This window comes from Xiphophorus couchianus, chromosome 4 (genome assembly GCF_001444195.1).
Source record: "Xiphophorus couchianus chromosome 4, X_couchianus-1.0, whole genome shotgun sequence".
Lineage (NCBI taxonomy): Eukaryota > Metazoa > Chordata > Actinopteri > Cyprinodontiformes > Poeciliidae > Xiphophorus > Xiphophorus couchianus.
Genome location: NC_040231.1, coordinates 24503379 through 24529397, shown reverse-complemented (window position 1 = coordinate 24529397; position 26019 = coordinate 24503379). Strand labels below are relative to the sequence as shown.

At 38.9% G+C, this 26019-nt stretch overlaps 1 protein-coding gene and 1 long non-coding RNA gene across 2 annotated transcripts; both read left to right on the top strand.

Annotated features, from left to right (window-relative positions):
* Window positions 1–6003: 6003 nt before the first annotated feature.
* LOC114143766 (uncharacterized) lies at window positions 6004–8616 on the top strand. Its single transcript, XM_028016077.1, has 4 exons — window positions 6004–6566; window positions 6707–6904; window positions 6993–7101; window positions 7312–8616. The coding sequence occupies exons 1-4, from the start codon at window positions 6453–6455 to the stop codon at window positions 8253–8255; spliced, it is 1365 nt and encodes a 454-aa protein (XP_027871878.1). The 5' UTR covers window positions 6004–6452; the 3' UTR covers window positions 8256–8616.
* Window positions 8617–10644: 2028 nt separating this feature from the next.
* Window positions 10645–24631, top strand: LOC114143768 (uncharacterized). Its single transcript, XR_003595312.1, has 3 exons — window positions 10645–11179; window positions 17840–17847; window positions 23885–24631. It is a non-coding gene; the product is annotated as an uncharacterized LOC114143768 (long non-coding RNA).
* Window positions 24632–26019: the final 1388 nt, after the last annotated feature.

Below are 26019 nucleotides of genomic sequence, written 5' to 3'. Positions count from 1 at the left end.
GTTTTGCCCATCTTCATTGTGAAATGACCTAAGCTCAGTTGGACAGGATGGAGGGCTCCTGTGATTAGCAATATTCAAATCCTGTTCAAAAATGCTCCCTGACAAACCTCTGGGGCCTTCACAGAACAGGCACAATATTAACTAATTACTAATCAGATTAATGCAGAAGTCATGTTGCCTGTTGACATGCACCAGAGTTTGTGATTTATCCACAAAATCCCCCCAAGAATGTGACAAAAAGTGGGGGGAAAAAACCCAAAGGATATGAAAGAATATTTTGGAGGCTCACTGCAGCTCTACATGCTAGTTCAGCCCATTTCCTGCTTTTGCTAATTGTCTCAACATTACCATGTTGTTCCACAGCTAAACCATGCTAGTTTAACAAAATCCGTATAAATCTAGCAGCTCCTTTAAATCTATTTCTTTCTTAGTTTCCTTTTGAAATGTCTCAGTTTGGGCTGTAGTCCTGTAGCTCGGTTGCTTCCCTGTAACTACACTAATATATTCCCCTAAGGGGGCTTATAATTTATACCTTGTAATACTTTATTGAGAGGTTTCATTTGAAAAAGGCATACACACGAACACAGAAAACCACATGCGCAGACAACAACACATAAGCACGACGAGGAGAACGAGTTCAAAATGCTAATTTGGGACAAACATGCACAGGGCGTAAATCCAGTCCTCATTGTGCATTCAGCACATTGACTTTATTTTGCAGCGGTGAGCCCCTTATTCAATTGAACTGCCATCCATCCTGGCTGTGGCACCGAGCAAGCACGTACAGGGAGCTCCCACAGGAACTTTAGACTCTCTCTTGCACACACAACGGGCTGTGTGGAAACACCACGACAGACAGTGTGTTGTGACAAAACCCATTAGAACTGTAATGGCGTGATGTAGGTCTCTGCAGGGTTGTTATTATCAGCTGAAATATGCCAAAATAACACTTTGTAGGAAGGAAGGTGCCTCTGTGTGTTTTTGTTGCCATTTGTTTGTGCCTGAATTTGTGGCATTACCATTTGTTCTAATCTATTATCATTTCTGAATGATTATTTGTGGGAGAACTTTTACTATAACAATCATCCAAGATGGGGATACAATACAACCTTTTTTTGATGCATGATGCAAATGTAAGCAGCCCGCTTCAATATTTCTTTTTTTCCTCACTGTTGTTGCAAGTTTCAAAATTAACTAAACATAGAATGCTAAGTGGAATGCCCATCTTTTGTGTCTTAATGTGCATGCAGCATTTTTAATCATCTACCTTCTTCACTCAGTTTGTTTCGAGGAATGTCGGGTGAGAATCGAGGTGAAGATGAAAGCAGAACATTCCCAATGGATGCATGGACCGATCGGAGGGCTCTCCAAAGCTGTTGAAAGTACCTGATGTATTCTGTGACCTCTACTTTTGCCCCAATTATATCCTCACAGCAGACACTTTACACACTTTAGCCTTTCCTACTTATGAATGTTGTCTTGGTGCTTTTGCTGAAACAAGTGTTTCTTTGATACTCCCGAGTATCTTTGTAAAGGGAGGAATGTTAAGTTGCTGCATTGTAAAGCAAAAACATTATTTATTTTTATTTAAATCTCTTTTTTAAAAAGGGCAGAACACATTACAGCTCAAACTATTTAATTAATTATCCTTTAAAATAGTGAATGATTAAAACATCTTCCACACTTCCAAAAAGTCTTGATCTATACTCTGTCTTTCCAAAAGTATTTGGTCAGTTGCCTTTCCACCCTCATTCAATGACATCTTGTTTTAATATAATGCATTGCAGCATTAACATTTTGAAGTCGAGTCGTCATCGGTTTAGGATGGTGTTTATTTTCGGCCGTACTTTAAAAGGCGCGTTTATGTGGTCAGATACAGACTGGTCTGGTCTGGCTCACAGCCTCTGCTCTAATTAATCCTGAAGGTAATCTATCAGGGTGATAGTTCCAGTCTAGTTCCTCCACACCAAACTTGGTCATCGACATCAGTACCTGGTTTTATCTCCAAATTGTTCCCTCAGAGTCGGGAGCATAATTTTTTTTCTCAAACTGTTTTGGATCCTGGAACATTGAAAGTTTCTTTCACTGGAAGTATGGGGCCAAACCAAACCCCAGAAACGCATCCAAAACCCATTAGCCTCCCTCTTATGACATTTATATTTGGCGAAATGCGGTCAGAAAAGGTCAAATGGCAATCCCACTTTGGATTACTGTGTGCTTTACACCACCGCATCCAAAACAGCAGTGGCAATTTATTTTGTAGGCAATAAATAGCCTAAAAATATAACCTGTAACAAAATCTTGTGTGAATCTTTAACAAATTTGTATTTACCTTTTAGTTTCCTTTTGTCACTGACCACTACAGCTTAGATTTATTGTTGGACATTAGTAGCTACATGTATAGCAGCCAAGAGGAAGCTGGCACTGCACAAATCCCCATTAAGCCAGAGATGCGGCAGATCCACAGTGTGTACCCTCTCATCTGTCCACTGATGGATGGTGAGAACTACGGCAGTAATGATGGGTGTCGGGACCACACAAGTCTAGAGAGCAAATATGAGGGTGTTTTGCCTCTTAAGGAGAGTGGTGGTGGAATAGAGGTGAGCAGTGAACCCTGGTCTTGTTTGTTCTCATGCGGAGTTGGAGACCTCCTCCACCCTCACCAATCTGTACACACGACAATGCCAAGCCACAACATGCAGTCTTTCTAAATGCACTGTAAGTAAAGCTTCCACCCATTCTCTACTAATCCTGTTTTGTTTTTTTGTTTTTTTCTGTTCTTGATTCCCAGAGCCAGTCTCCACTTGTAACAAGAACTCTACCAATAATGACTAAGAGATCAATACCTTATTGGCAACTCTATCTTATAGATCTGCTGATTGGGAAGTTTTGAAGATTTCCGCCAAAGAAACATCCAGGGACGGTTGCTACTGCAGATGAAGGGCACAGTAAAGAGTGAGACTCGAACCAAAACCTGGCCTGTTTTAAATTTAATTAATGTTTTCACTTTGCACATCATTTCAACAAGGGTATCAAAATATCTCCCAATACATACAGCTTGTGCTAAAAGCAATTACGTTTCACCACGACTGTGCATTTTGTCTAGATTTTGGTTCATTAAATGCACTCATAAGTGAAATACAGAATTTGTACCAGTAACACCATTGAAATGGTAGAAAATGGCTAGACAATTCAGCTAAAGTAAAATCTTAGTATGATTACGATTATTAAAAAGTAAAAAAAAGAAATTTTGTGACAAACAGAAACTTGACATGTGTATGAGGAGCTCAGTAGGAACCACTTCAAGAGAAATGTTTAGGGATTTTCTCTCCTTTACCCCTCATATACAGCTGACTGACGACTTGCAACGCCTGATGTCGGAGGGGGAGCAAAAACCAAAACTTTTCATTGTTTCAAAGCAGTATTTTTTTTTTAAACCTTAAAACTCTTGTGGCTTGTTGCCACGAGGGCAGCAAAGCAGTAGAAAGAAACCCCTACTGTGAACACAACTGTTTGATGGCTTTTTCCATAAAGTTAGCAAGCAGGAGAACTAGAGCCTTAATTCCAAAATGATTTATTTTTTATTTTTTATTTTTTTTGCAGATAGAACAAGTGCGATTGAAAACAATCTTGAAATTGTTGTAAATGTATGAGCCAACACCTGGACTACTCAGTTTGGTACATTGTGACTCTGATGATGATGAGCGTTTTGTAGATAAATAAATTTAGTTTTGAGGCTAAATGATTGAGTCTCAGGATGGGTCTCCGAGAGCACTGCTGCTGTTTACACCATGCTACTTAACTTTGTCCTACAAATCTCATAGAGAAGACATGACAATGATCATTGACCTTTGCCATTTATTGCAATAAGAATCACTGAAGTGATTCCAAACTAATTTACTTTATAGCATTGTCATTAACTGCCAAACCTGTTAAGGCAACAAAATGACAATATTGTTGGGTTTTTTTCCTGCTGACGTAAACTCCCCCTTTGAATCTCCCTAAATGATGCCCAGCTCAAGGACAACAGGAGAAATGTTTCCATCTGCAAGTGGAGCTCACAGCATGTCTGCGTAGCGTGGATCTGTGGTGTATAGCTGAGCAGAAACCGGCTGTCTCATGGGAAGCAGAGGGATGCTGCTTTGATGTCAGAGGACCTGAAAGATGCGGCTCTGGTGTATTCACGCATATTCTTTAATATTCACTAAAGCTCAGCAACAGAACATTTGGACATATTTCCAAGAAATCCAAAAACAAACCAAGGAAGCAAAAACAAAAAACATTCAACAAAATAATCATTATCCCTCCCTACATCATATTCTCCAGCTCCATGAGATCACGGTCATGAGAGTTTTTATCATTCGGGTTACAAAGCATAAAAAAAGGGGGGGGGGGGTTTCAAATCTTTTTCCAAACTAGTCATTTATTTGCATTTGTGTTGTGATTATGAAAGAAAACCTTTACTGATTTTGTCCTGTATTTAAATGAGGGGGGTTGCATACACACCTGACAGACATCATGCAGCAACATGTGGGAGAGGGAAGCACTACTCAGTGCACCTACCAACTAGAAATGCCCTGTTGTCTATGGATTCTCATTGAAATGTTATTAAGCTGCAGAAACATTGTCGTGCAAAATGTTTGGAACTTTTAAAAAAAATATGGTAAAATAAGAACCAGCCAAAGTCGAACTCATAGCTGAAATATATCCTTTGGGACCACAAAGCTGCTTTTTCCCGGAAAAACTTCGAAATCTGAAGATAGCGATGCTGGCGTGAGGGCAAAAACACGAACGTCTTTGTCAAAACAACATATGGAGCTGGTGACAAATACAGGGAAGAAAACACAGACACTTTATAAATCAAGAAAACAAACTCATAATCGCAAAGGATGAAAAAGAAAATGATGAAATGTGAGTGGCAGAAAAGCACTGTTCCTCTTGTGACATCCCTTGTGTCGCTGCCTGTTGGAGCTTAATGCTGACATGCAGTGACTGGCAAAAGTCTGACAGGAGGAGCCCTGCTGTCTGTCACCCGCACCTCCTGCTGGGGAGGCCTGTGCTTGCACTCCAGGGAGGAGGGCTGAGGAGCTGGAGGAGACAGATGAAGAGGGAGAGAGAGGGGAAATAAACCCTTTTCACATGACGTCACACAACTTCCGTTTTGGCTCGAAGCTGTGTATCCTTAGTTCCGGTGTACATAGTAAGTAATGATAAAGTTGTCTATTTCATATATATATATATGTCATATATATATATATAGAGAGAGAGAGAGAGAGAGAGAGAGAGAGAGAGAGATGTATAAATCTGACAGCATATGTTGATCAGACAGATCACCGGAGCATGGAGTTTACACAGTCTCTAAAACATTTGCCTAAAATAAGATTTGAAGATATATCACGATTTGCAAACCAGTTCTCTCTGACAAAAAAATCTAAATTAGACAAAGGCTACAAATTCTTCACCGAACAATACCTGTTTGACTATGAAGGTAGGTATTTTTGTTTTGCGTAACCGTTAGCTTAGCATTAGTGAATTTTGTTAGCTAGCTAACTACGTGACATAACTGTTCCTTAACCAGAACTTTTTACTGTTTTTGAACTATAACGTTTTAGGCTCTAATCTTGATCAGATTATTAAATTATAGACTGGAGTTGCCACTCATCCCATAAAATAGGGATTTGTTTGTTATAAGCAGAGATGTCCGGTGCCGCCGCTGCTTTGTAATGCCTTTAATCGGACCACTTTTTCGGTAACGAATAATCTAACGAGTTCGTATTTCAAATCCAGTAATCAGATTAAAGTTATTTATCCAAATCATAGCACATTAATATTTTCTTGTGTATTTATTTTTATTCCTTCTTTGCGTCTTTGGGAGAGACTCTGTGACAGTTAGCAGTGACAGAAACATGAACAGAGCATGGAGATGCGCATTTTGTTGCTGGAAAAACAGAAATATCGTCAAGCCCAACTGTTATTTGTGGCTTTTGTCTTGTTTTTTCTAAACTTATAAAAAATAATGATTCACCGGTTGCGTTTTTTGGGGGACTTGTGTTTGAACGTGAAGTTGCTCATTTGAGCTTGGAAATGAGCAGAGATACATAATCAGCCCCAGAATATGTCTATCTATTTAGTTTCAGTCAAACTCTCCCTGTCCATCATCTTAAACCAATCTCCTCCTCAGTTCAACCTTTGTGATTCCATGTTAAAAGCGCTTTATAAATAAACTTTACTTACTTACTTATAAGTGGACATAGATTGTTGATGTTATGATTATAAAATAACTAGCAAATAGTAAGTATTGGCAAAGCTCAATGTAATGTGGGGTCCTCATACCATGAGAGTATATCTGGAAAGTGGCAACTCCAGTAAAGACTATAACTTATTTGTGCAACCACCTTTCTGCTGTTAACTACAAAAATTTGAGCAAGAGAAGAGAGAGTAGTGTTAATGAAATGTTTTTCCCAAACACTGTTGGAACAGTCTCGACTGCAGTTGAGGGAGAGGTGTCAGTGAGAGGACGATGTCACAGGTCAATGAAGAAAAAGGAGGAAGCTCATTACCTTCAGGTTTCTCAGATGAATAATTATCAGATGTTTTGATTAGGGTTAAGTTTTATTTTATTTTGTTTTGCTGCAGTTGCACACTTGGCAGTAGAAAATTGATGACAGCATAACAGGATTAATAATTTTTATGTCCCTATTGGCAGGTTACACTTGATTCTTTTGTGGTGCCTGTGGAACTGAAGTACATGTCATGTTCTTGCACAGCTGGGAAAGCCCTGTGCAATCACATGGTGGGTCTTCTGTTTCAAACTGCTCACTACAGTACAATGGGCTACAAGACCGTACCATTGCCTCTGTCGTGCACCAGTTCACTGCAGACCTGGCACCGTCCAAGGACAAAGGTCAGATATTAATATTTCTTTAACTTTTTAGGTTTTAGGCTAATCACTTGTATTGATTTATTTTTAAATAAATCATTTGTGATTATAGGGAGTTGCACCAGAGGCTACAAATGATATGACAGTGTGTAAACCTGTGGCAAGGGAAAAAACCAGGATTAGGACTAGCGTGAAGTGCACACTGTACAGAGCGTATGCAGGTGAGGGAATGAGTCCCCTGCTATTCAAAGGTGGTAATGCCTTCCTAACATAGATAAGAATGAATAGCATGTATTGCTTTGTATTTCATATTAGCTTACATAATTATTAACATTTTATTATTAACATTTGTAACAGCTTTTTCATTATGGTGTGAAAGGTCACATGACATAATTAAATCTACATAAACATTTACGTCTCTCACTTGCCAGGTCCTCTTCCAGATCCTCATATTGAAGCCAGCGGGGAGAAACTAAAAGAAATCCGTCCACAACCAGGAATATGCAAGTTGCTTTATGGACTGCAAAACCTTACTTTAGTGGACTCTAAATTTGGTCCTGTGCCATTTGGTTCTGTGCTCTCATATCAGTGTCCTCCTGAAATGAGCAGAGACATAATCAAACATCCAGATGCCCCTGAGTTCCCTCAATTACCTGTTGACGGCTACAGCTTTAGGTTTCCACTAGATTTTGAGCCTAATTATAGGCAACTTTGCCATTTAGAGAGCCTTAAGATATCACGTAAGATCTGTGCTGCTATTGAAGCAGAAACCAGACAGCAATCAGAATGCCAGCTGTGGACAGAGGTACGCAAACCCCGACTTACAGCCAGCAGGTTCCGTGAAGTATGCCATGTGCGTGGTCAGTCTTCTGCCAAGGCCTTGGCAACTCGTATTCTCAGAAGAACTCCCCAGACAGCTGCTATGAAAAGAGGGTTGGATCTGGAACCTGAAATACTGAAGCAATATTCTGATTTGTTTGATGTCTCTGTGATGCAATGTGGGTTTATCATTCATCCTGACGCACCTCACCTTGGAGCTAGCCCTGATGCTAAAGTCTTCAACCCTAAGGAAATGCCTCCATTTGGGTTAGCTGAGGTAAAGAGTTGCAATGTTGACAATGTGGCACAAGTTAATCACCTAGTTACAATTAAAGGCCAGGCTTGCCTTAAGAAGAGTCATAAATACTATTATCAGGTTCAGGGCCAATTGGCTGTAAGCGGACTTCAGTGGTGTGATTTTATTACAGATACCCACACTGACTTCACAGTTGAGAGAATATTTAGGGATGAGGAGCTTATCCTCTCAATGAGACAGAGGCTTGATCATTTCTATCATGACATCTACATGGATGTTTTCTTAAATGGTAAACCTTGAGAAAATGATTGTTATAAAATTGATAGGCCTTTTGTAAATACTCTCCCTATCACAAATGGGCTAAAGTTGTGAACTTGAGGCCATTTGTGTATGCTCCATGTTCATTTTGTAATATAATTATTCTATTAATGTTTGCAATTGATGGCCACAAATCTTCTTTGTTCCACAATAAAAACGTTAATTTGAACATTTTCTCTCATTCAAATACTTCATTGACAGATGTGTAAAATGTACAAGAAAGTGCAATTTAAATGTAAAGGTTGTACATATGTAGCTACCTCAAGATAAGCTATTTACAATAGATTTGATAGAACTGTACACATCTATTCATTTATTCAATAATAAAAACAAATACAGGTCATATATATGGAGAGATTTTGTTTATAACACAACTGTTTACATTAATGCTCATCCAAGGGCTGTGACTTGCAGGAGAAGAGGCTCTACACAGGTTTGTCGCCTTTTAGATCCAGAGGTCCCTGATAGTTTGAAAGTAGACAGCAGATGGCCCACAGCTGATTGACTGAGCCTACCATAGAAAGAGGAACAAGACCATCCCAGATATGGTACTCTTTCACCCTTCGTATGGCTCTTTCAACTAAAATCCTCAGCCGAGCAATAGCCTGGGTCTTCTGGGTGTCCTCCATGCTGAGTTGGGTGGATTTTTTAAGTGGAGGAATGATAAGCGTTGCTCCCACCTCTGACAGAATCTTCTCTATCTGGAAACCCTTGTCGGCCATAACCCCATCTCCAGGCTGAAGTAACGTTAATATCTGTGATTTTCGAGTTATTTCTATGTCGGAGATGGAGCCTGTGTACAGTCTGGATACAAATGTTATAATCCCACAAGGAGCAATGCCAATCAGACCTTTAAAGGTGGTGTGGTTTTTGTAGTTTGAAAAGGTTTCTGACTGTAGTGTGAGTGAGGATGCAGTTTCACAACGGATCTCAGTGCAGTCTATAATTGCACGCACGTGAGGGCAGTACTGTTTAAATTTGTCAGGCATGGTGCGCTGAACTTGCTCTCTTGTCATCCACAATGACAGCGAACCAAGAACCAGGTAAAGGTAACTAGTCCATGTTAAAATGGTGCGGCTAACTGTAGACAAACTGACCTCAAAGATGGTCGACAAAGTCTTCTCCTGAAGTCCAGCTGCAACACGGCAAAGAAACATAAACAGTTCATCAATGAGTGGAAGTTTTCGCTGTGGACTAGGTATTTCTTCTGCAGTCCGCTGTGCCTTGGACCAATACACTAGCCTTGAAGCAGAAGGGTAAACTGACTCCCAAAACACATTGAAGACCTCTTTTGAGGTGAATTTGGTGTAATAACGGAAATCTTCATCTGTCAAACAAAACCTGAAAATCACTGGCTGCTTCTTTTGAAGAGTTAGCTCTAGGATTTCCATTTCAAGTGATAACACTTGGAACTCCAACTCTTTAATTCTCTGTATGGCACCGTGTAGTTCACCTAAGGGAAAGAAAAATAAATGTTAATAGACTTCACACAAACATCTATAATTTTTCACTGTCCTCATTACAGGATACACGTGTGCGTGTGTGTACGTATATATGCATTTTTTGTGTTAAACTCAAAAAACACTATATTTTCTAGACGGTTACAATGTGATTCATTGCCATATAATTTTTCTACAAGACACTTTATGTAATACTAACCCGGAAAAGAATGACAGGCATAGTCATGGTCTTGTGCCATTGGACCTGCAGGCAATTTTTCCTTTGAGGAGTCCTCAGGGTCAGCAATCTTATGTGAGTCATCCTGAACAGCAGCACTGAGAGACTTTTTGGTTCGCCTGTAAACAGACTCATGAGCTTGTGAACTTCTCCCTAGATGTGAAAAATATGTTGAGTCACTTCATGATCATAATACATTTTTGTTTATATTTTTAAAAACTGTTCAACAATGTTCTCCTTCATTTACCCCAATCATTCCAGTGAAATCTAGAAGGCACAGCTCCTTGACTAATCCGTTTTCTTCCACTGGCTGTTGTACTTATATCCTCTGGGGTAAAGTGCTGGCTGCAGACAAAGGTGCTCCCTCTGAGGATTTGAAACATTTTTCCTTCATCTCTCCTGATTGCTCTTACCCAGCGGGCACGTTTTTCCACATCCACAGGAAAGTCATGGAAGCTCAGATAGGGTTGTTTTTGTTTGTTATTTGAACAGCATGGCACACTACAATAGCAACGGTTTGATGATTGTGCCATGCTTGTTTGATAGATGGGTCGTTGCTGAGAAAGATGGAAAAATACAACAAAACAAAAAGAGAAATTATGAATCACATCAGAATATGTGAATGATGCATGTAAATCTTTTAAGTCAATATTTAAAATACTATTCTAAACAACGTTGTTGGAAGCTGCCCTTTATTTTCCATTAATACAGAAAATGAACCTCTAAACGTTACATCACTGACAGGCGGCGGTGTATATGTTTCCTAACTGTGGCTAAAGCTGCTGCTAGCTGGTTTACTCATGATCAGAGGCTGGTTCCTTTGAATACAGTTGGAGAATGGTAAATTGACAATGACTTATAACGGTTATCTAGCACGTAAACACTGTTTTATAAAACACAGAAAGTGAACCTCTAAACGTTACAGCGCTGACAGAGAGTATATTTTTCCTAAATGTGGCTAAAGCTGCTGCTAGGTGGTTTACTCTCCGATCGGAGGCTGTTTATTTTATACACAGATAGAGAATGGTGAATTTACAATGATTAGTAACAGCTATCTAACACTTAAATGCTGTTATTATTAAACTTACCTTTTATTATATCCTTAAGATTATGAGAATGCGGGAAGTTTTCAGCTTGGTTCCCAAGGCAAAATCACACCGGAAGTAAAGATACCCAGTTTTGAGTTATGGCGGCCATTGTCTGACGTCACTGTGAAAAGGGTCTATTAAGTTGGAGCAAGTGGGACAGCAGGCCATAGCCATCTTCTCTATCTCCTTATGAATATGTAAAACTGACAGGTCAAGTAGGACCAATGACTCTCCTCCCTGTGGAATTTCAGAGGAATCCTTTCACTCAGCAGGGGTTGATTTTTTTCTCTTGCATGTATAGGTGTGAGTGTGTGAGGGAGGGATGTGAGTGCTTCTGTCTCAACGTGGGGTTTAAGTGCCAATGGAAATCATGGCAATTATTTATTAAGTAGGCCAGTATTGCTCTTTGGAAATTAGCTTTTCAATAACCTGCCTCTTATGTCAAACTCTCTTAGAAATCCAGAGGAGGAAATGAGCGAACTCTGATTTCTTTGTCCTCTTAAAGAGGAAATGGGCTTTGGGTTTTTCCTGGCAAAGATGTGAAGGGCATGCTTGTAAAAAAAAAAAAAAAAGAAGCATATTTTGATGCCCGTGCCAGAAACCACTTTTTTTTTTTCCTCTTCCTTTATGTTAGCGGTGCCTCCGGCAGCATATGTCTGAGTAAAAACTATTGGCACAGCTTCAGTGACTGAACATACCTCACAGTCCTTTAGATGGTTCAAGACAAGAAGCAAGCGCTTGGTTTTAATGTTGTAACAAACATTACCCCATGCAGCACAACCATTCTTATGCTGTGGATCTACATAAAGAGAGCAGATGCTGACCTGCCATGTTTGTTCCTTCTCTTCTGGAAGTTTCTTTGTTACCAATCAGCTTTTTGAATATTATTTCCTCTTTAGAAACTTAATATACAATTGACTTTGTTTAGAGTTAAAAACTGGGAATGGTCTGACATTATTTTGTATGAAATTAGAATTTTCATACAAAAACAAAACAAATTTCATCTTAACTTGTCCCTCTGGTAAATACAAGTTGAAGGATGAAGGCTGAATTAACCAAACTAGAAAGACAGGTTTTATGTTTAGGCTTTTGCCTTCATATCATTGATATCTTCTGCTCCTGATGCGAGCATGACTGACAGCGCTAAGGCCCTCCTCCCGGCTCTGATTGGTCGTTTCTGACTGGTGCATTTCTGCACATGGCAGTAGGACCACATGGAGTTGGCAGAGGAGCTCTACAGTGTCACGACATAGTGACTGTTTTAGCAAATGTTTAAAAACATATTGTTTATGAAAGTTGCATTCTGCAGAATTAAAGAAATGATAAAGTTCTCCTGACCTGACCTGAGCATACATGTATAAATGTATTTTATGCTCTGATTTGTTATTATTGTGATTTGTTGACAAAATGGGAACATGAAAATCACAAATGACAGTGATGGTCAACTTTTGCTCTTACATTCCATTTCACAAATCCAAGACTATCTCGAGGTGCATTTTCTTGTGACAATAAATATGTTGAAACGGATGACAAAAAATTGCACTTTTGTTGCGTTGAAAATGGGACAGGTTGAACCCCTCAGCATTTACACTGCTGTGCAGCTGGCTTCAACAAAGGAGTCCAACACAGTTCTTCCTCTGCGCTCAACAGCGTGGAAAACTTTCCGTCTCTTTTTAAACTTTTGTTTTTTTGAGGGCCCACAGTTTGGACGTTGCTACATTCCATATTGGTTCTGTTTCTTTTCTTTTTTTTTTTTTTTTTTTACATCTTGATTGGTCCACTTTGGCACCATAACCACATGCGGACAGCACATTTTTATTTCCCTGGCAACACAATACTACCTCATAATGATTATGGATGTTTGTTTCCCTGACAACACTCCCGTCCTGTCTGTTCGTTTTGTTCATCCCATCAGGGGACATTCTTGTTGCCCCCTCTCGGGCTTCATTCCTCCCACTAGCAGTGACGGGAATGTCACATATTTAACTGCTGGAAAGGTGTTATGATAAAATTAGTGCTACACTTACTGTTTTCATTTCATTTTCATAAAAAAAGTTGCTAAAATAACAATTTCCACATAGTGTCAAAGACATCACAGAGGACCGCAAGAACCGACAACACAAAGAAGGGCAATATTAACAGCAAGAATGACGAGTGAACAGCAAGAATGACGAGTGAACAGCAAGAATGACGAGTGAACAGCTAGTGTATTTGTGGGTTTAGTTGTGGTGGATAAGGAATTTTTCGCAGCTTTCAAAGTGTATTCTACAGTGATTTAATACAGCCCAATCATTCTTAAAGTTTTCCAAGTAGCATCTCAGTAAGCACCTGTATTTTCTGATTATTACTATCATCATCAGTATGTGCTAGATTCATGTGAGTGGCTTTTTTTTTTGTGTGTTCGTGTGTGAGTTCTTTCCTGAATAAAGGATCTCTGCTGTAGACTGCGGTCCACCTGGTGCAGCCACCACACCTGGCTGTGATCAAGTCTTTTGTTTCCTGTAACTTTTAAGATGCAGTGAGCAGCTACTTGGTGCCTGATGATCAACCGCAGACAGACATTTCCTTGAATGTTGAATGTTCAGAAGAAATCTTTGAGTTTATGTCTTCTTTGTTTCATGGTTTTGTCCTCCGTGTGCTTCACAGGTTGGATTCTTTGTGATCCCCATACCACACTGGTTCCAGCCCTCCTAGCCTCACCTTCCCCCTCCACACCTTCATTACCCACAGCTGTCCTCTGCAGCTTAGCCACTGTCAGTCTTCGTCAGCCTGCCCGCTCTGTAACACGCTCTGTTCAGGATAATAAGGACCTCACACAATGAACCATCGGCTCAGTCACTTACCTCCTCAGATCCACTTCTCCCTCTACACTGGAACTTCACCGCCAAACCATAAAACTTTCCCTCATCACTTCCAATATAAAACATTCAACTTACCATCATCTCCACTAATTACTCCTCTCTGCCATAAACCCAGGATTAATCCTTCACTTGTTCCAAGTGAACCTTTTTCACTTTTAAGACCATCTTTGCCTATGTTTTTGCACACAGAAAACAAAGCCTTCTGAAACAATGATAGTAGGTTTTTGGTTTAATAAAAATAAATATATATATATATATATATATATATATATATATATATATATATATATATTTCATTCATTGGTATGCATAACAATGTTATGCATAAAAATTACCAGGCATCTTTTCTAACCAGTCCCAAACTTGGATTTTGAACATCAAACTCAGAGAGCTTTTAAAAAAAAAGTTTATTTGCATCTCTGGTAAATGTTTTAGTGTTATTAGATATTGATAAAGAGCTTGAAAGTAAAAATACAAAGAAGTACATTGATAGCTCGCGTTGCTATTAGTAGTTAACTCAATCACAGAGAAAAGCAAACAAAACTAGTTTCCAAAATAGAAACTTGAACAATATTCTGTTTGGTTTAATCATAATTCAGAAGTAAGTAAAATAAAGCCCTGTTTTGTTCATTGTTACCTACTTATTTCAGTAAAAATATTTAACTTCAACACCAGATAGTCTGAGGCGGACCACTTACCACCAGTGGATTGTATGCCACATCTTGAGAACCACAGATGAAGTCTGTTGGATTTATTCCCAGAAGAAAGAAAAAGATCAACCAATGCAACAGTTTGAGTTGTAATGACGTTGGCCTCCAAACCAATATGGAAACTAAGGTGAATTGCGCTGTGATAAATCTAATATTACTGTTTGAAATTCTGATTCATTTTCATGTGTGTTCACCACTAATCAGCGCCATGCTCTTTGAATCTACCAAATTGGAAAGCCACTGCAGCGCCGGTGTGTGCAGTGCACCGCACCGTGTGTCCTCCAATCAGAGATGTGATTTTTTTCTGTTTGTTTTCATTTTTTTCCCCCTCTGATGTTGACTGGAATGATTACAACTGTTTAAACTTTTACTGCAGATGGAAACATGGTAACTGATGAGATTGGGTTCATTGTGAGTAATAAGTTCAGCATCATCCTGCAGTGGTCATGGTGGTTTCAGAAATGCTGTGAAGTCCAGGCAGGTACTATTAATAATAATTAAAAACATTTATCTTTTAGCTTCACCTTCTCAATGGAATGCATTGAAGGGCCATGTGTTTTCTTGCTAACTTGACTAGAAGCATGATTGTTTATTGGTTGCCAGATTAGACATTTTCTAATTTAATCACAATTTGGAACAGAAATACAAAGCAAATCGACAAAACTGAGAAGCTAGCTTTGAAGTGAGTTTGACTGATTTTACAAGAAGGTTTTTCTGTGAGGTTCAAAGTATTGTTTGTTGTGTCGTGTCTGAACGAAGCCAGATGGGATAAAATGTTAGACTTCTATTAGTCATGCACCTTTGGATCTTTTTGACTGTAGGCTTATACTTTAAAAGAGCAAAGAATCCTCATGACAAAATTAATATTCTTCCTAATTTTCTTTAAATCCACACACAATATCTACACTTTGTACATAGAAAAGTGTAATTATTACTATAAATCCTTTTAATACCTCTCATTCATTCACATGCCTGCACACATATTGGTTTAGTTTTTTGTGTTTAAACATTTTTGTTGTTATATTTCTACAGGTTATAGTTTCGTTATTAAACCCACACTTATTAATGTGATATCTCATCAGTCTAATGGAAATGCTCTGGTTAGCAGCCTGACATCTGAGCCCACTAATGCTCCTATATAATAAAAGAAGGATCAGTGGCTTCCTTGTAAAACCACATTAGAATTGTGACTGTGACATTTTCCGATCTATTCAACGTCCTTATGAATTTTATTATTTTCCTGTCATCCTTTAATCCTCTTCTGCCCGATCTACCTTGGGCTGACGAGTGTGTGTGTACACATACCTGAACGGTCAATGGGAGTTCTCAGGTACAGAATTACTCAACTGTGGGACATTTGTGCGTCTCCGACTTCCTGTGACGGGTGAAAGTGAGCTGCGGCTGACACAGAACTGAGAACAGAAGACAGATAAGGGTAGATGTGTGAAAAAGAAAGTGGGAACACACATGACTTTTGGCAACATTGTCATCTTAATCCCTTGTCAGGGACTGAGCCTGGGTTTACAGCAGGATTACAGCTCAGGACCAATTATCACCTGAGAGACTGAAGGGGAAGCGCAATGTCACAGCTCCAAATAGGCAAACCAAACTCAATGTGACAAGCCTGCAGTAACTTGACCCATTGCAGGTCAGCATATGGTCAAAATAGTGATGAGGTGGCACTGTCAGGCCATATTAGCTGAGTTTTGCTGCTTTAATAGTCAACTACATCGTACAGTGGCTCAGACACCTGCCAATCAGAGGACAGTTGCATTCCCCCACAAGGAGTGTGTTGATTCATTGCGTGCTTTAGTCACAGACAGGGTTTGTGCATAATAAGCACACCGCGGGTAACCTCTGCGTTCCTGCTGACAATATTATTCCTGTGTTTGCCTCTTACACCCCATGAAACGCAAATTGGATTGTGAGACATTTCATAGAGCCATGGATGGCAGAAAATACAAGTAGCTGTCAGCAGGAGGGAAACCTCTTTTATATTCTGCCGTTCTGGCTGCTTCGACTCAAGGGTAATGTATGCAGAATCATGGCCAGGCTGGACACATGCAGAGAGAGGGGTCATCTCTACGGCAGCGTAGTCCAACAGCTCGTCGGGTCGTTCTGTGTCAGACAGAAACGGCATTATTCACCCAGCGTACGCTCACGTTGTTTCAAACATCTCGTCGGAACGATCAGCTAATGACTGCTAATCCAGCAATCAAGATTCGCATCTATTAATTAGGCAAGTACAGCTCGTGAAATTGTTAAAAAAAAAAAAAAAGAAATGTTCACAGAATAATTTTCACTCCTTTTACTTTTCTTGATGAATAAGCACAAGGCGACTAATGTGTTCAGATCAGTAAATACGGTGATCAGAAGTTTACAGGTGCTCTTTACCAGCAGGAATGTAATCTTAATTCTGCTTTTTCTTCTTTATCCTTCAGTCCAATTAGTGCAAATGCACAAGTACCACAATCAATCCACCACCATGCTCGACAGCTGGTACAAAGTTCTGAGGTTTGATAACCTTTGGATGGGTTGGTCTTCTTGGATCTGTAGCAGTTTTTTTCTGCAGACATTGGCATTAGAGTTGCAGCAGCTTAGGCTGGTGGGTTTTTGTAATCTACTGTAAGGGGTACAGTGCAAGTCAGATGGTTGTACCAGACCAATCCAGCAGAACCTTGATCCCAAACACACATCACAACTGGTTTTGGAGTGGATAAAGAAGGATGGCATTACAGATTTGAAAAGACCCTTACCTAAACTTGAAAATATATGGACTTTTTCTTATGAAATCAGCTCTAGCAATCCTGGTCAGAAGAGTGATGTCCAGTCAGAACTGTGATAAAAGCCTGTTGCTTGGTAAAACTTATGAATAGGAAATTGATGGAGATTTATCCAATATTACCACATCTTAGCCTCTACGTATAATTTGAACTCTGTGTTTATTAGAGAAAACGATTTTCTGTCATCTGAAGAACATTTACACCTATAGCCTCTGGTAGTTTGGTACAGTTGATTTCTGAATCATTGAGGTGGCGTGCCTGTGCTCAGATCTAATGAGCATTTGGAAACCCTGCGACTTCCAACAGCTTTAAGACTAATGGCTTTCATTTGAGACTCTGTCCTAAAGGTTATGTGAAGACAGACTCGGTAATTAGCCCAGCTGTTTGATGGCCCCGTAGACCCTAAGCCATTTAGGCTTCACTAAACACTGCTGCGTGTTGATGGAGTCAGTGTGGTCAGCTCCTGCAAAGACGTAGCTGCGAGGCCTGGAGGCAGGCAGGGGCTGTGGTGGCTGTGGGATTGCCATGGCGGAGATTGTGATGGCTGCTGTAATGATGTCACGTTATCGTAATTAGCAGGAGGGTTGTTGTTGGAGAAAGAGTGAGGGGACGGGAGACCGAGGAAAGCTGAGGAAGACAAACAGGCGGCAGCAGCGAGGAGAGAGAGAATCAGTAAAACACAGAGTTAGTCAAAGACAAAAGGCGAAGAAAAATAGATGAAGCAAAGGTGGGATGTGGGGAAGCAAGACAAAGGAGATGGGAAGTGTAGGAGGATATTCATTAACTAAATGAGGAGGGATAGTTGGCATGACTGTGGGCTGTAGAAGCTCCTCAGCTTTAATTTTAAAATGCTTATCTCACACGGAGAAGGAAGACAGACCCCCCTCGCCGGCTGCAAGCTCTAAATCCAGGAGATGAGCATCACCTCGTCAACGTTTTCCTCTTCCTGGCAACTTCGTTAGTTTTGTTGGCAGAGTCATGTTACTGTACGTCCCACTCATGCCCAACTTTAAAATAGCGGTAAGCTCTAGGAATAATATGCTTCAAAGAATCGTATTCCTAGTGTGTCTCTAGTCAAGTAGCTGTAGAGACACATTTCCCAAAATGTATTCCAAAATGCTCTCTGAGAAGAAATTATTGAATGAGTGAATCCACAAAAACTGAATCAGGAGTAGGTAGGGTCCACTATACAAACAAAACTCAAGTTCACACATGTTTGGTAATGGCTAGTCCTTTAAGCTCTAATCGTGGAAATGTGCTCAAAAGTCCAACTGCAAAGGAGAAACTGTGATTCATGTTTATTTGTGTAAACCTGCATCAAATAACTGAAGGAAACAGAGAAACTCCTACAAAGACCAGATGGACTGGGATTTTTTTTTTTAGCACTCATACAATTATTGGCTGTTTCAGACCAGTTTTAAAGTCTGCCAGATTTACAAAATCTACACTGCACATGGAAAAAAAGACAATTTACCTTTGAGATATTTTCTCCAACTTGCATTTACAGCACACCGATTGGTGAGGAACATTTGTAAAAACCCAAACAAGCTATGTTTTCTGGTCAAAAAAAAAACAAGCGTTACAAAAACTCTTTTTATCACTGGTTGTTTTAACTAGTCACTGCATACCAAATTCTTCTTCTCGTCGTAGGGATGTTTTTTTAATTTTTTATCTTGAATCAAACACTTCTATGAACTACAACTCACTGCAGCTCTTGTGGTGCAGACAGAAATAAAAGGATTATCTGAAAAAGTTGAAAGAAAAATTAAACGGTTCCTACCAACCGGGATCTAGCATACGCAGACGAATCATTGATTTAACAAATTTGGGTAAAATGCAAAGTTTACAAAAAGACTGAAAAGATCTACATGGAATATACACTCATCTGTGATAAGACAGACATTAATAAACAAGTGATGCATAATTAGTTTTTGAGTTGACAATCAAAAGTGCAACACTTTGAACCCTAAACTACTGTTTCCAATTTATCACTCTTTTGTATGATCAGATTTGTCAGATGTCTCATTTGTTATGACATAATCCTGAATAAGTCCAGCAGCAGGACAATTTAAGGTCTCATAAGTAGATTAAAGAAATACTAAACATTGGCATGGCATGGGTTCCTCCCAGTTCTAAAAACTAAAACGCTGTGAAGTACTGGTAAGATAAAAATTCAACAAGGTAGTGAAAGTGTAACAAAATCAGAAATCAGGTTTTAAAATTTCGCAAATATATTCTGAGCATATGTAAATCTGTATGTAAAATATGTAAAAAACAAAAAATGCAAAGAAATTGTTAGAACCCAAGCAAACTGGAAAACTGTAAAATTAGCCCTGGGTTTGTGTTCCTGGCCTCAGCATTCACATGTTCTCCAAGTTCACGCAAAGACTAATAATCCAAACTTACGTGGGTTTAGTCATTTGGTCTATTTAAATTTGTCTCAGTGTTGCCCAGTGATGAGACTGGTAATCAGTCCAGAGGTTTATTGACGCCTGTGCAACCAACAAGGGATAAGCAGCAATTAAAAACGGTATTTGGTACCATTTGAAATGGTATTTGCTGACAAACTGACAAATGATCAGTTCTTGCCCTTGTGTCTGTTGTTATCATTCTGTTCTTTAACACACAAACACTCGTCTCGGTGTCTTAATTAACGCCGTACTGTGTGCTGCAAACTGATAATTGTAGATAATTCTCCTTACTGTCGTTGCTACTTCCAGGATTATTTCCCCTGTGAAGCAAGGTGTACCTTGTACTCTGAGGAATATTACAAGCACAAAAATTGAAGAACAAATTATCTTTCATCAGTTGTCAGCCAGAGGAAATTGTGAATTATAGATTCTAGCAGATGTAAGTAGCTTAAAGTCAATTGATTAGAAACTATATGTTGTTTGGATTTGTTGGTTTAAAATGTAAGTGTTTAGAATACATAAAACACCTTACGATAGTTAAAATGATACAGAAGTGAAGAAAGTACTACACTTTGGAAATGGGGAGGAACAATTGTCCTTGGTTCAGGCTCAAAGCAGAGATTTCCCATGTACACATGGGAAACTGTGACTTTCCACGCTCCATGATTATATTAGTGAGCACAAAAAGAGGCTAACTTAAAGTGCATTTTCTTCATTACCTTTAAATAATGAATCTTTGAATAAGTTTATATTTTAAAAGGAGGGTCAGTGTTGTTGCCGCTCTACTTTAGTTTTCAGCCTGCATTTCTTCAAACTTATCTTTTTTATCACCTTGTAGTCTGTGTGAGCAAATTAAATTATAATTTTCTGTTGTGTTAAATCTGGGTATTATTAAAATGTACTAAACACCGACAAAATCAGAAAACCCTACTTTTAACTAATTCTAAAGTATATTGAGTATATACATGGCACTGAGTAAAGCACAGATCATCTGAACAAAACGTGTATTATAAACAGGAAATTTGCAAACTACAAACTTGAATATTATCTGCAAAATAAGGTTTCATCTGTCTTTTTCTTTGTTTTTTATTATTTTTTTTTTTTAAGGAGCCACTTTAACAGTTTAAAACATTTACCACCCTAATTCCCATTGAGTCCCATAAAGCGTTTGTCACATCTTCACTCTGTGTTTTGGATTAACCTAATCCCACCCTTATGAAAATGTTAAATTCAAATCTTCCTGTTTTACTCCGGAAAACAGCTTTCTGCCTCTCTGCTGACATGTCCCACTGACCTCCAAAATCTTAGCCTCTAATTTTCTTCTCCTCAACTGTGAGTGAAGGGCTGGTTTATTCAGTTAATGAAAGGGAGCGCGATGCTTGCAAGAAAGCGAGAGTTGTGACAGCCAGTTAATCCTCCTCTGCCTGCGTAGCCACCGCTCCAGAGACCTCTATATGTCAGTTAGCGTTATGCTGTAAATAGCTAATCACAAGGCCAGGAGCCCAGCGGTTTCAAACTTGTGAGAAATATCGCAGCCGTAATGATGCATTAATGTTCTGCTAATTTGTTGCTCATCATTTCCCCAACATGAATGAGGTTGTTATTCGTGGATTAAATTTTTTAGCTCGCACTCCGGCGGCGAAACTACAAAGAAGAGAAGCGTGGTGTTTGTGCCACTGTTGAAATATTTTGGAACACCTTACATTTATTGATGAGTCCCTTCTGTAGCGTTAGCTGCAGGTGTTGAAGAACTCAGTTGTTACTGAATGTTCTTTGCCTCGTCCTCCCTTCCGAATGCGTTCTTAGTTGCACTTGGCTTGGTGTTATTTCCAGTATAATTTTGTATTTCAAATGTTGCATCAGTTCAGTCTTTTTGTCTGAACAGTTCAGACAAAAAGTATAGTGTCAAAATCAGAATTTTGTGATTTTGTCGGTGTAGCTGTTATAAAGAAAATTACGGCAACAAATCTTTGGCAGTTTGATGGAGAAGCCGCAAAGAGCTATTCATGTTGACTTTATACAAAGTATTTTTCATCTTGAAGGTTAAATATTTTTTGTTGTACAAAGACAAGATGAGATAGGGGAGGAAGTTATTAAATTGGCCAGACTCTTAAGCAAATGTTAATACTTGAAAAAATATGACTTTTCATGATTACAGAGTATTTGCAGGAGCATATTTTAAGAAATAAGGAAATCAACTACAAATTCCAATTCCATCAACACAAATAATAATGAGAATCCTTTTGCTCTGTTGGTGAACAAAGAGATTCATTATAACAAAGAAAAGATTATCAGGTTTTATGATAAAGCACTAACTCCATATTTTTGTTCATATGGGATCTGTACAGCTGAATCAAGATCTTGACAATTAATTTGAATTAGGATTCAGATCCTAATCCTGTGACTGCGACCTGCTGCTGCTCACAAATCTGACTACTTTCTGAATAAAATTGGATTATGTTACTAAACTCCCGCCTCAGGTAAGGCAGTATGTGAAGGAAAACACAAACAAGCAGATGGAACGCATCTTAAATCGCCACTGAATCCTTATTTTCTTCATAGAGAGTTTAATATTTGATGTGTGAAAGTAGTAGAGACATATGTTAGAGAATTAGTCAGTTGCAAATAATCCTGTTATTAGGCCAAGTTATAGCAGATGTCCTTTTGCATCTCTGGTGTGAGATTTAATCCAAAACCGTCCTTTGCCCATTAGGGAACAGCGATAATCCCACATTGGAAAATGCCTGTTCCTCTTTTCTGGTTGTAATTACTGACAGAACAAAAGTCTGAAGACACTTCAAGGTGACCCAAGGTCATCTATTAATATCTGACTGAAAAAGGCAGAGAATCACCAAGGAAGTGATAGATGTGATGCTTGTATTTATTTTGGATAATTTTGTTTGCCTTTTAATCACTTTAAATGCTTTCTGACTCTCAGAATCTCCCCCATCTCTCAGATGTACAGGTTTGGTATTTTGCTGCGCTCAGTATTCAAAGCACGAACAGCTTTAGACTACCTCTCTTTCTGGATGTGTGTGTGTGTGTGTGTGTGTGTGTGTGTGTGTGTGTGTGTGTGTGTGTGTGTGGATTTGGAACTGGCCTTTTCATCCACTCTTATTGGTAATCAAGCACCATGGAGATCCTTGTGCCCGTTGAATGGGGAACATGGCTGACATCGCCAGCCCTAGATCCAGCCGCCGCTGCTTCACGCAGTGATTTATGTTACTTATTAGCAGGCCCCCACTGGCAGGGCCCATCATCAGAATTATAACCAAGGATTAGGCCTCAGGCTAATGATTGGACTGCAAAGTAGAGCTGACCATGTGTTTAGCTGTGGCGTGTTTTCAGCACAACAGATTACAGGCCACATGCGGAGAGCCGCAAATATGGGAGACGGGCACGAACGAAAGAAAATAAGGTCTTAAAGCATACGTCCAGATTAAACACTGACACATTAGTACACACCAGTGGAGAGGCAGCCTCTAAGTATGTGGCTTTATAGCTGTGCATCTTAGATTATAGTGACTCTGCAAACCATCAACTCTCCCACAATGAGTCCAGCTGCAGAAACCGTGAACTTTAAGTGTCAAGGTTTAAATAGGTTTTCTTTCTATCTGACGTTAAACAAAGATTACACACAACATATAAGAAGCACAAAAACCTGACAAGTGTTGTACCCCTAAAAAGAACTGAAAAAATTATATAGATTTTCGCTTTTGATTTTATTAAACAAAGTCCACGGTTCGAGCATACAGCGTGTGTAGTTTTCCTCTTTTTTTGTACACAATCAAGAGTTATGAACTTTCAACTCCCATCATGCATTGTGTCGTTCTTAAAGGAGTATTACCATAACAGAAATCTATGAAATAAAAATAAAATTAAGTAGTTTTAGCACATATTTAACCATAAATCAAATTAAACTGTTCTAACTAAATACTAAATCAAATAAATGCTTTCCCAATCAGATCATTATACCTATTAATTGAACATTATCACGTTCTTAACATATTTTCAGGACTCTACACTAGCAGTAACACAAATTGCATGCTTGGGTCAATCGTTGGATGGACATTGCTCCAAGCTGATTTTTATACACTCTCTGCTGCTCATTTCCAGTGTAGTGAAGTAATGACATAGTGTGACATAGCCCCCAGCCCTTAGATAACCCAGTACAGGCCTGCTAACTGACACTCATTGTTTCTTTTATTAGGAAAGATTACAGTCTAATATCGTCTCACATCTGCGCCCTCACAGAGTGTACTTTTATTCAACTTGCTCGCCCTCTGCCACTGTGTGGTTGTGCATGCCTGGACTAAATGTCGCATCCTGCAAAGATCCCACATCACTGCATTCCCGCCATGCAGCTCACAGTCCTGCAATCCAATCACAAGAATCAATACACCCCTGGTCCTTCATGGACAATGCCAACAGATTCTTTTCTTTTTTTTTTTACTTAAAGAGTATTATAGAGGCGATTCCATGAACCCATTACGAGTTGAAGGGTAGGTGTGGTACAATCAATACAGATTCAGCACATGCTTCCACTGTAGGAAGGGAAGAGGTTCAGGTAACACAACAGTGTTGTGATTGTCACTTAATACAAGAATCTGGAACTTATTCATAATTCATCGTTTTTGTTTTTTCTTTCTTCTCCTCAAACAGCTGAAGTGTCTGGCTTCCAGTGAATTATTATTCTCTGATAAATCTGGCTTTAATAGATGAAGGATTTTCTCGATTGCACCATTGAAAGAGCCCGTTTAAATACTAACTTCAGTACTTTTTTCTTGTAGCTAATGTGAATCCCTATTTAACCAAGCAGCTGTGTTGATATGAGAACCTCAAGTCTGGATCAAAACATGCCTATCCTCCTCCTTCTCAGCGCCTGGATTAATTAGATTAATTACATTGTGTCCTTAGTGTCTAAGTTTTTCAACTTCTGCAACGCATAGACTCATCAGTTATAATACATGAAAATATGTACAGATACAAAACTGCAAAATAGTGAATAATTTCTAGAATTCCCACAACAGAGGAAAACTGTGCATACTTACAGTACTTTTTAAAATTTTTACCTGAAAACCAAGTGTTTTAAAAACAACAATAGAAGAGACAGTAATTCTCTGCAAATTTACAACCAGTGGATGCAAAATATTTCAGCATGAAAGAATTATAGGAAAACCTTGAGTAATTTGTGTGAGGGCCTCATCAACAGCAGTCACATGGCAACGTACAAACTCTACTTGTTAAGCTACAGTTTACCCACTTATTATTGAAAACCATAGAAAACTGTAGAAAAGCCTCTCGAATGTCTGCAAAGAAAACAATTGAAAATAACTACTACTGGCTGCTGACAAGTGCACAGAATTATTAACAAACACTCATATACTGTACTAAATGTCAACATGTGAAGCAGCATAAGAGTAACATAGGAGCCGAACATTTAATGTGTTCATTTCAAGCCACTAATTTAGGTATAAGATAAAAAAACACCCATAATGTCTCCATGAGCCCATTCGTTTCAGACAAACAGCTGTTCACAACCTTTCCTTCCTCTCTGTTTGTGATTATCAGTCAAACTGGAGTTTTCTCAAAATTTGAGCATTTTGGTCCCAACAAAGTAATGTTGTTGTCAAAAATGACTCTGTGATTAGCTCCTGTTTCTTTAGTTTCTTCTCCTTATTACCAGATCTGTTTGCCTACATAAATAAGTTGTTCATCTATTCATGTTATATCCGTGAAAATGAAGACTTGGTAAATTTTATTGGGTTGTAGAGTTGCACTGTCAGCCTCCTGATACACAGTGTGTGTGAGATTTGATGATGGATGTGTTCAAGAACACTAGAAGCAGAGCTTACAGCTGCAGATGTATATTTAAGATTCATGATATTGTCACAAGAGTCATCAAACCTTGATAAGTTAAATGAATTGCATGTATCACTCTACCCTACATCATACCCTACATGTCGTCTTTATTTCACCAATAAAATCTTTCACATCTGTTTTCTTTTCCTCACACTTACTCCTCTCTCATTCCTTCCCCTTAATGTTGGACGATCACACATAAATATTTGTGTTGTGATTCTGTTTCAGCAAGAAATCATACATGTTGGCATGTATTCGGGGGGGCTGGTAGCAAGATTTTTTTAATAAATTTGTGAAACATTTGCAAGAACTTTGTTTAAAGGTCATTTAAAATATTTAAAATCACATCATGAG

Excerpts from the sequence above, each read along its gene's own strand:
- LOC114143766 (XM_028016077.1), top strand. The coding sequence starts at position 6,453 with ATGTTTTTCCCAAACACTGTTGGAACAGTCTCGACTGCAGTTGAGGGA. Across the intron at positions 6,567-6,706 it reads AGGAAGCTCATTACCTTCAG|GTTACACTTGATTCTTTTGT; the intron begins GTTTCTCAGATG and ends CCCTATTGGCAG. Across the intron at positions 7,102-7,311 it reads ACTGTACAGAGCGTATGCAG|GTCCTCTTCCAGATCCTCAT; the intron begins GTGAGGGAATGA and ends CTCACTTGCCAG.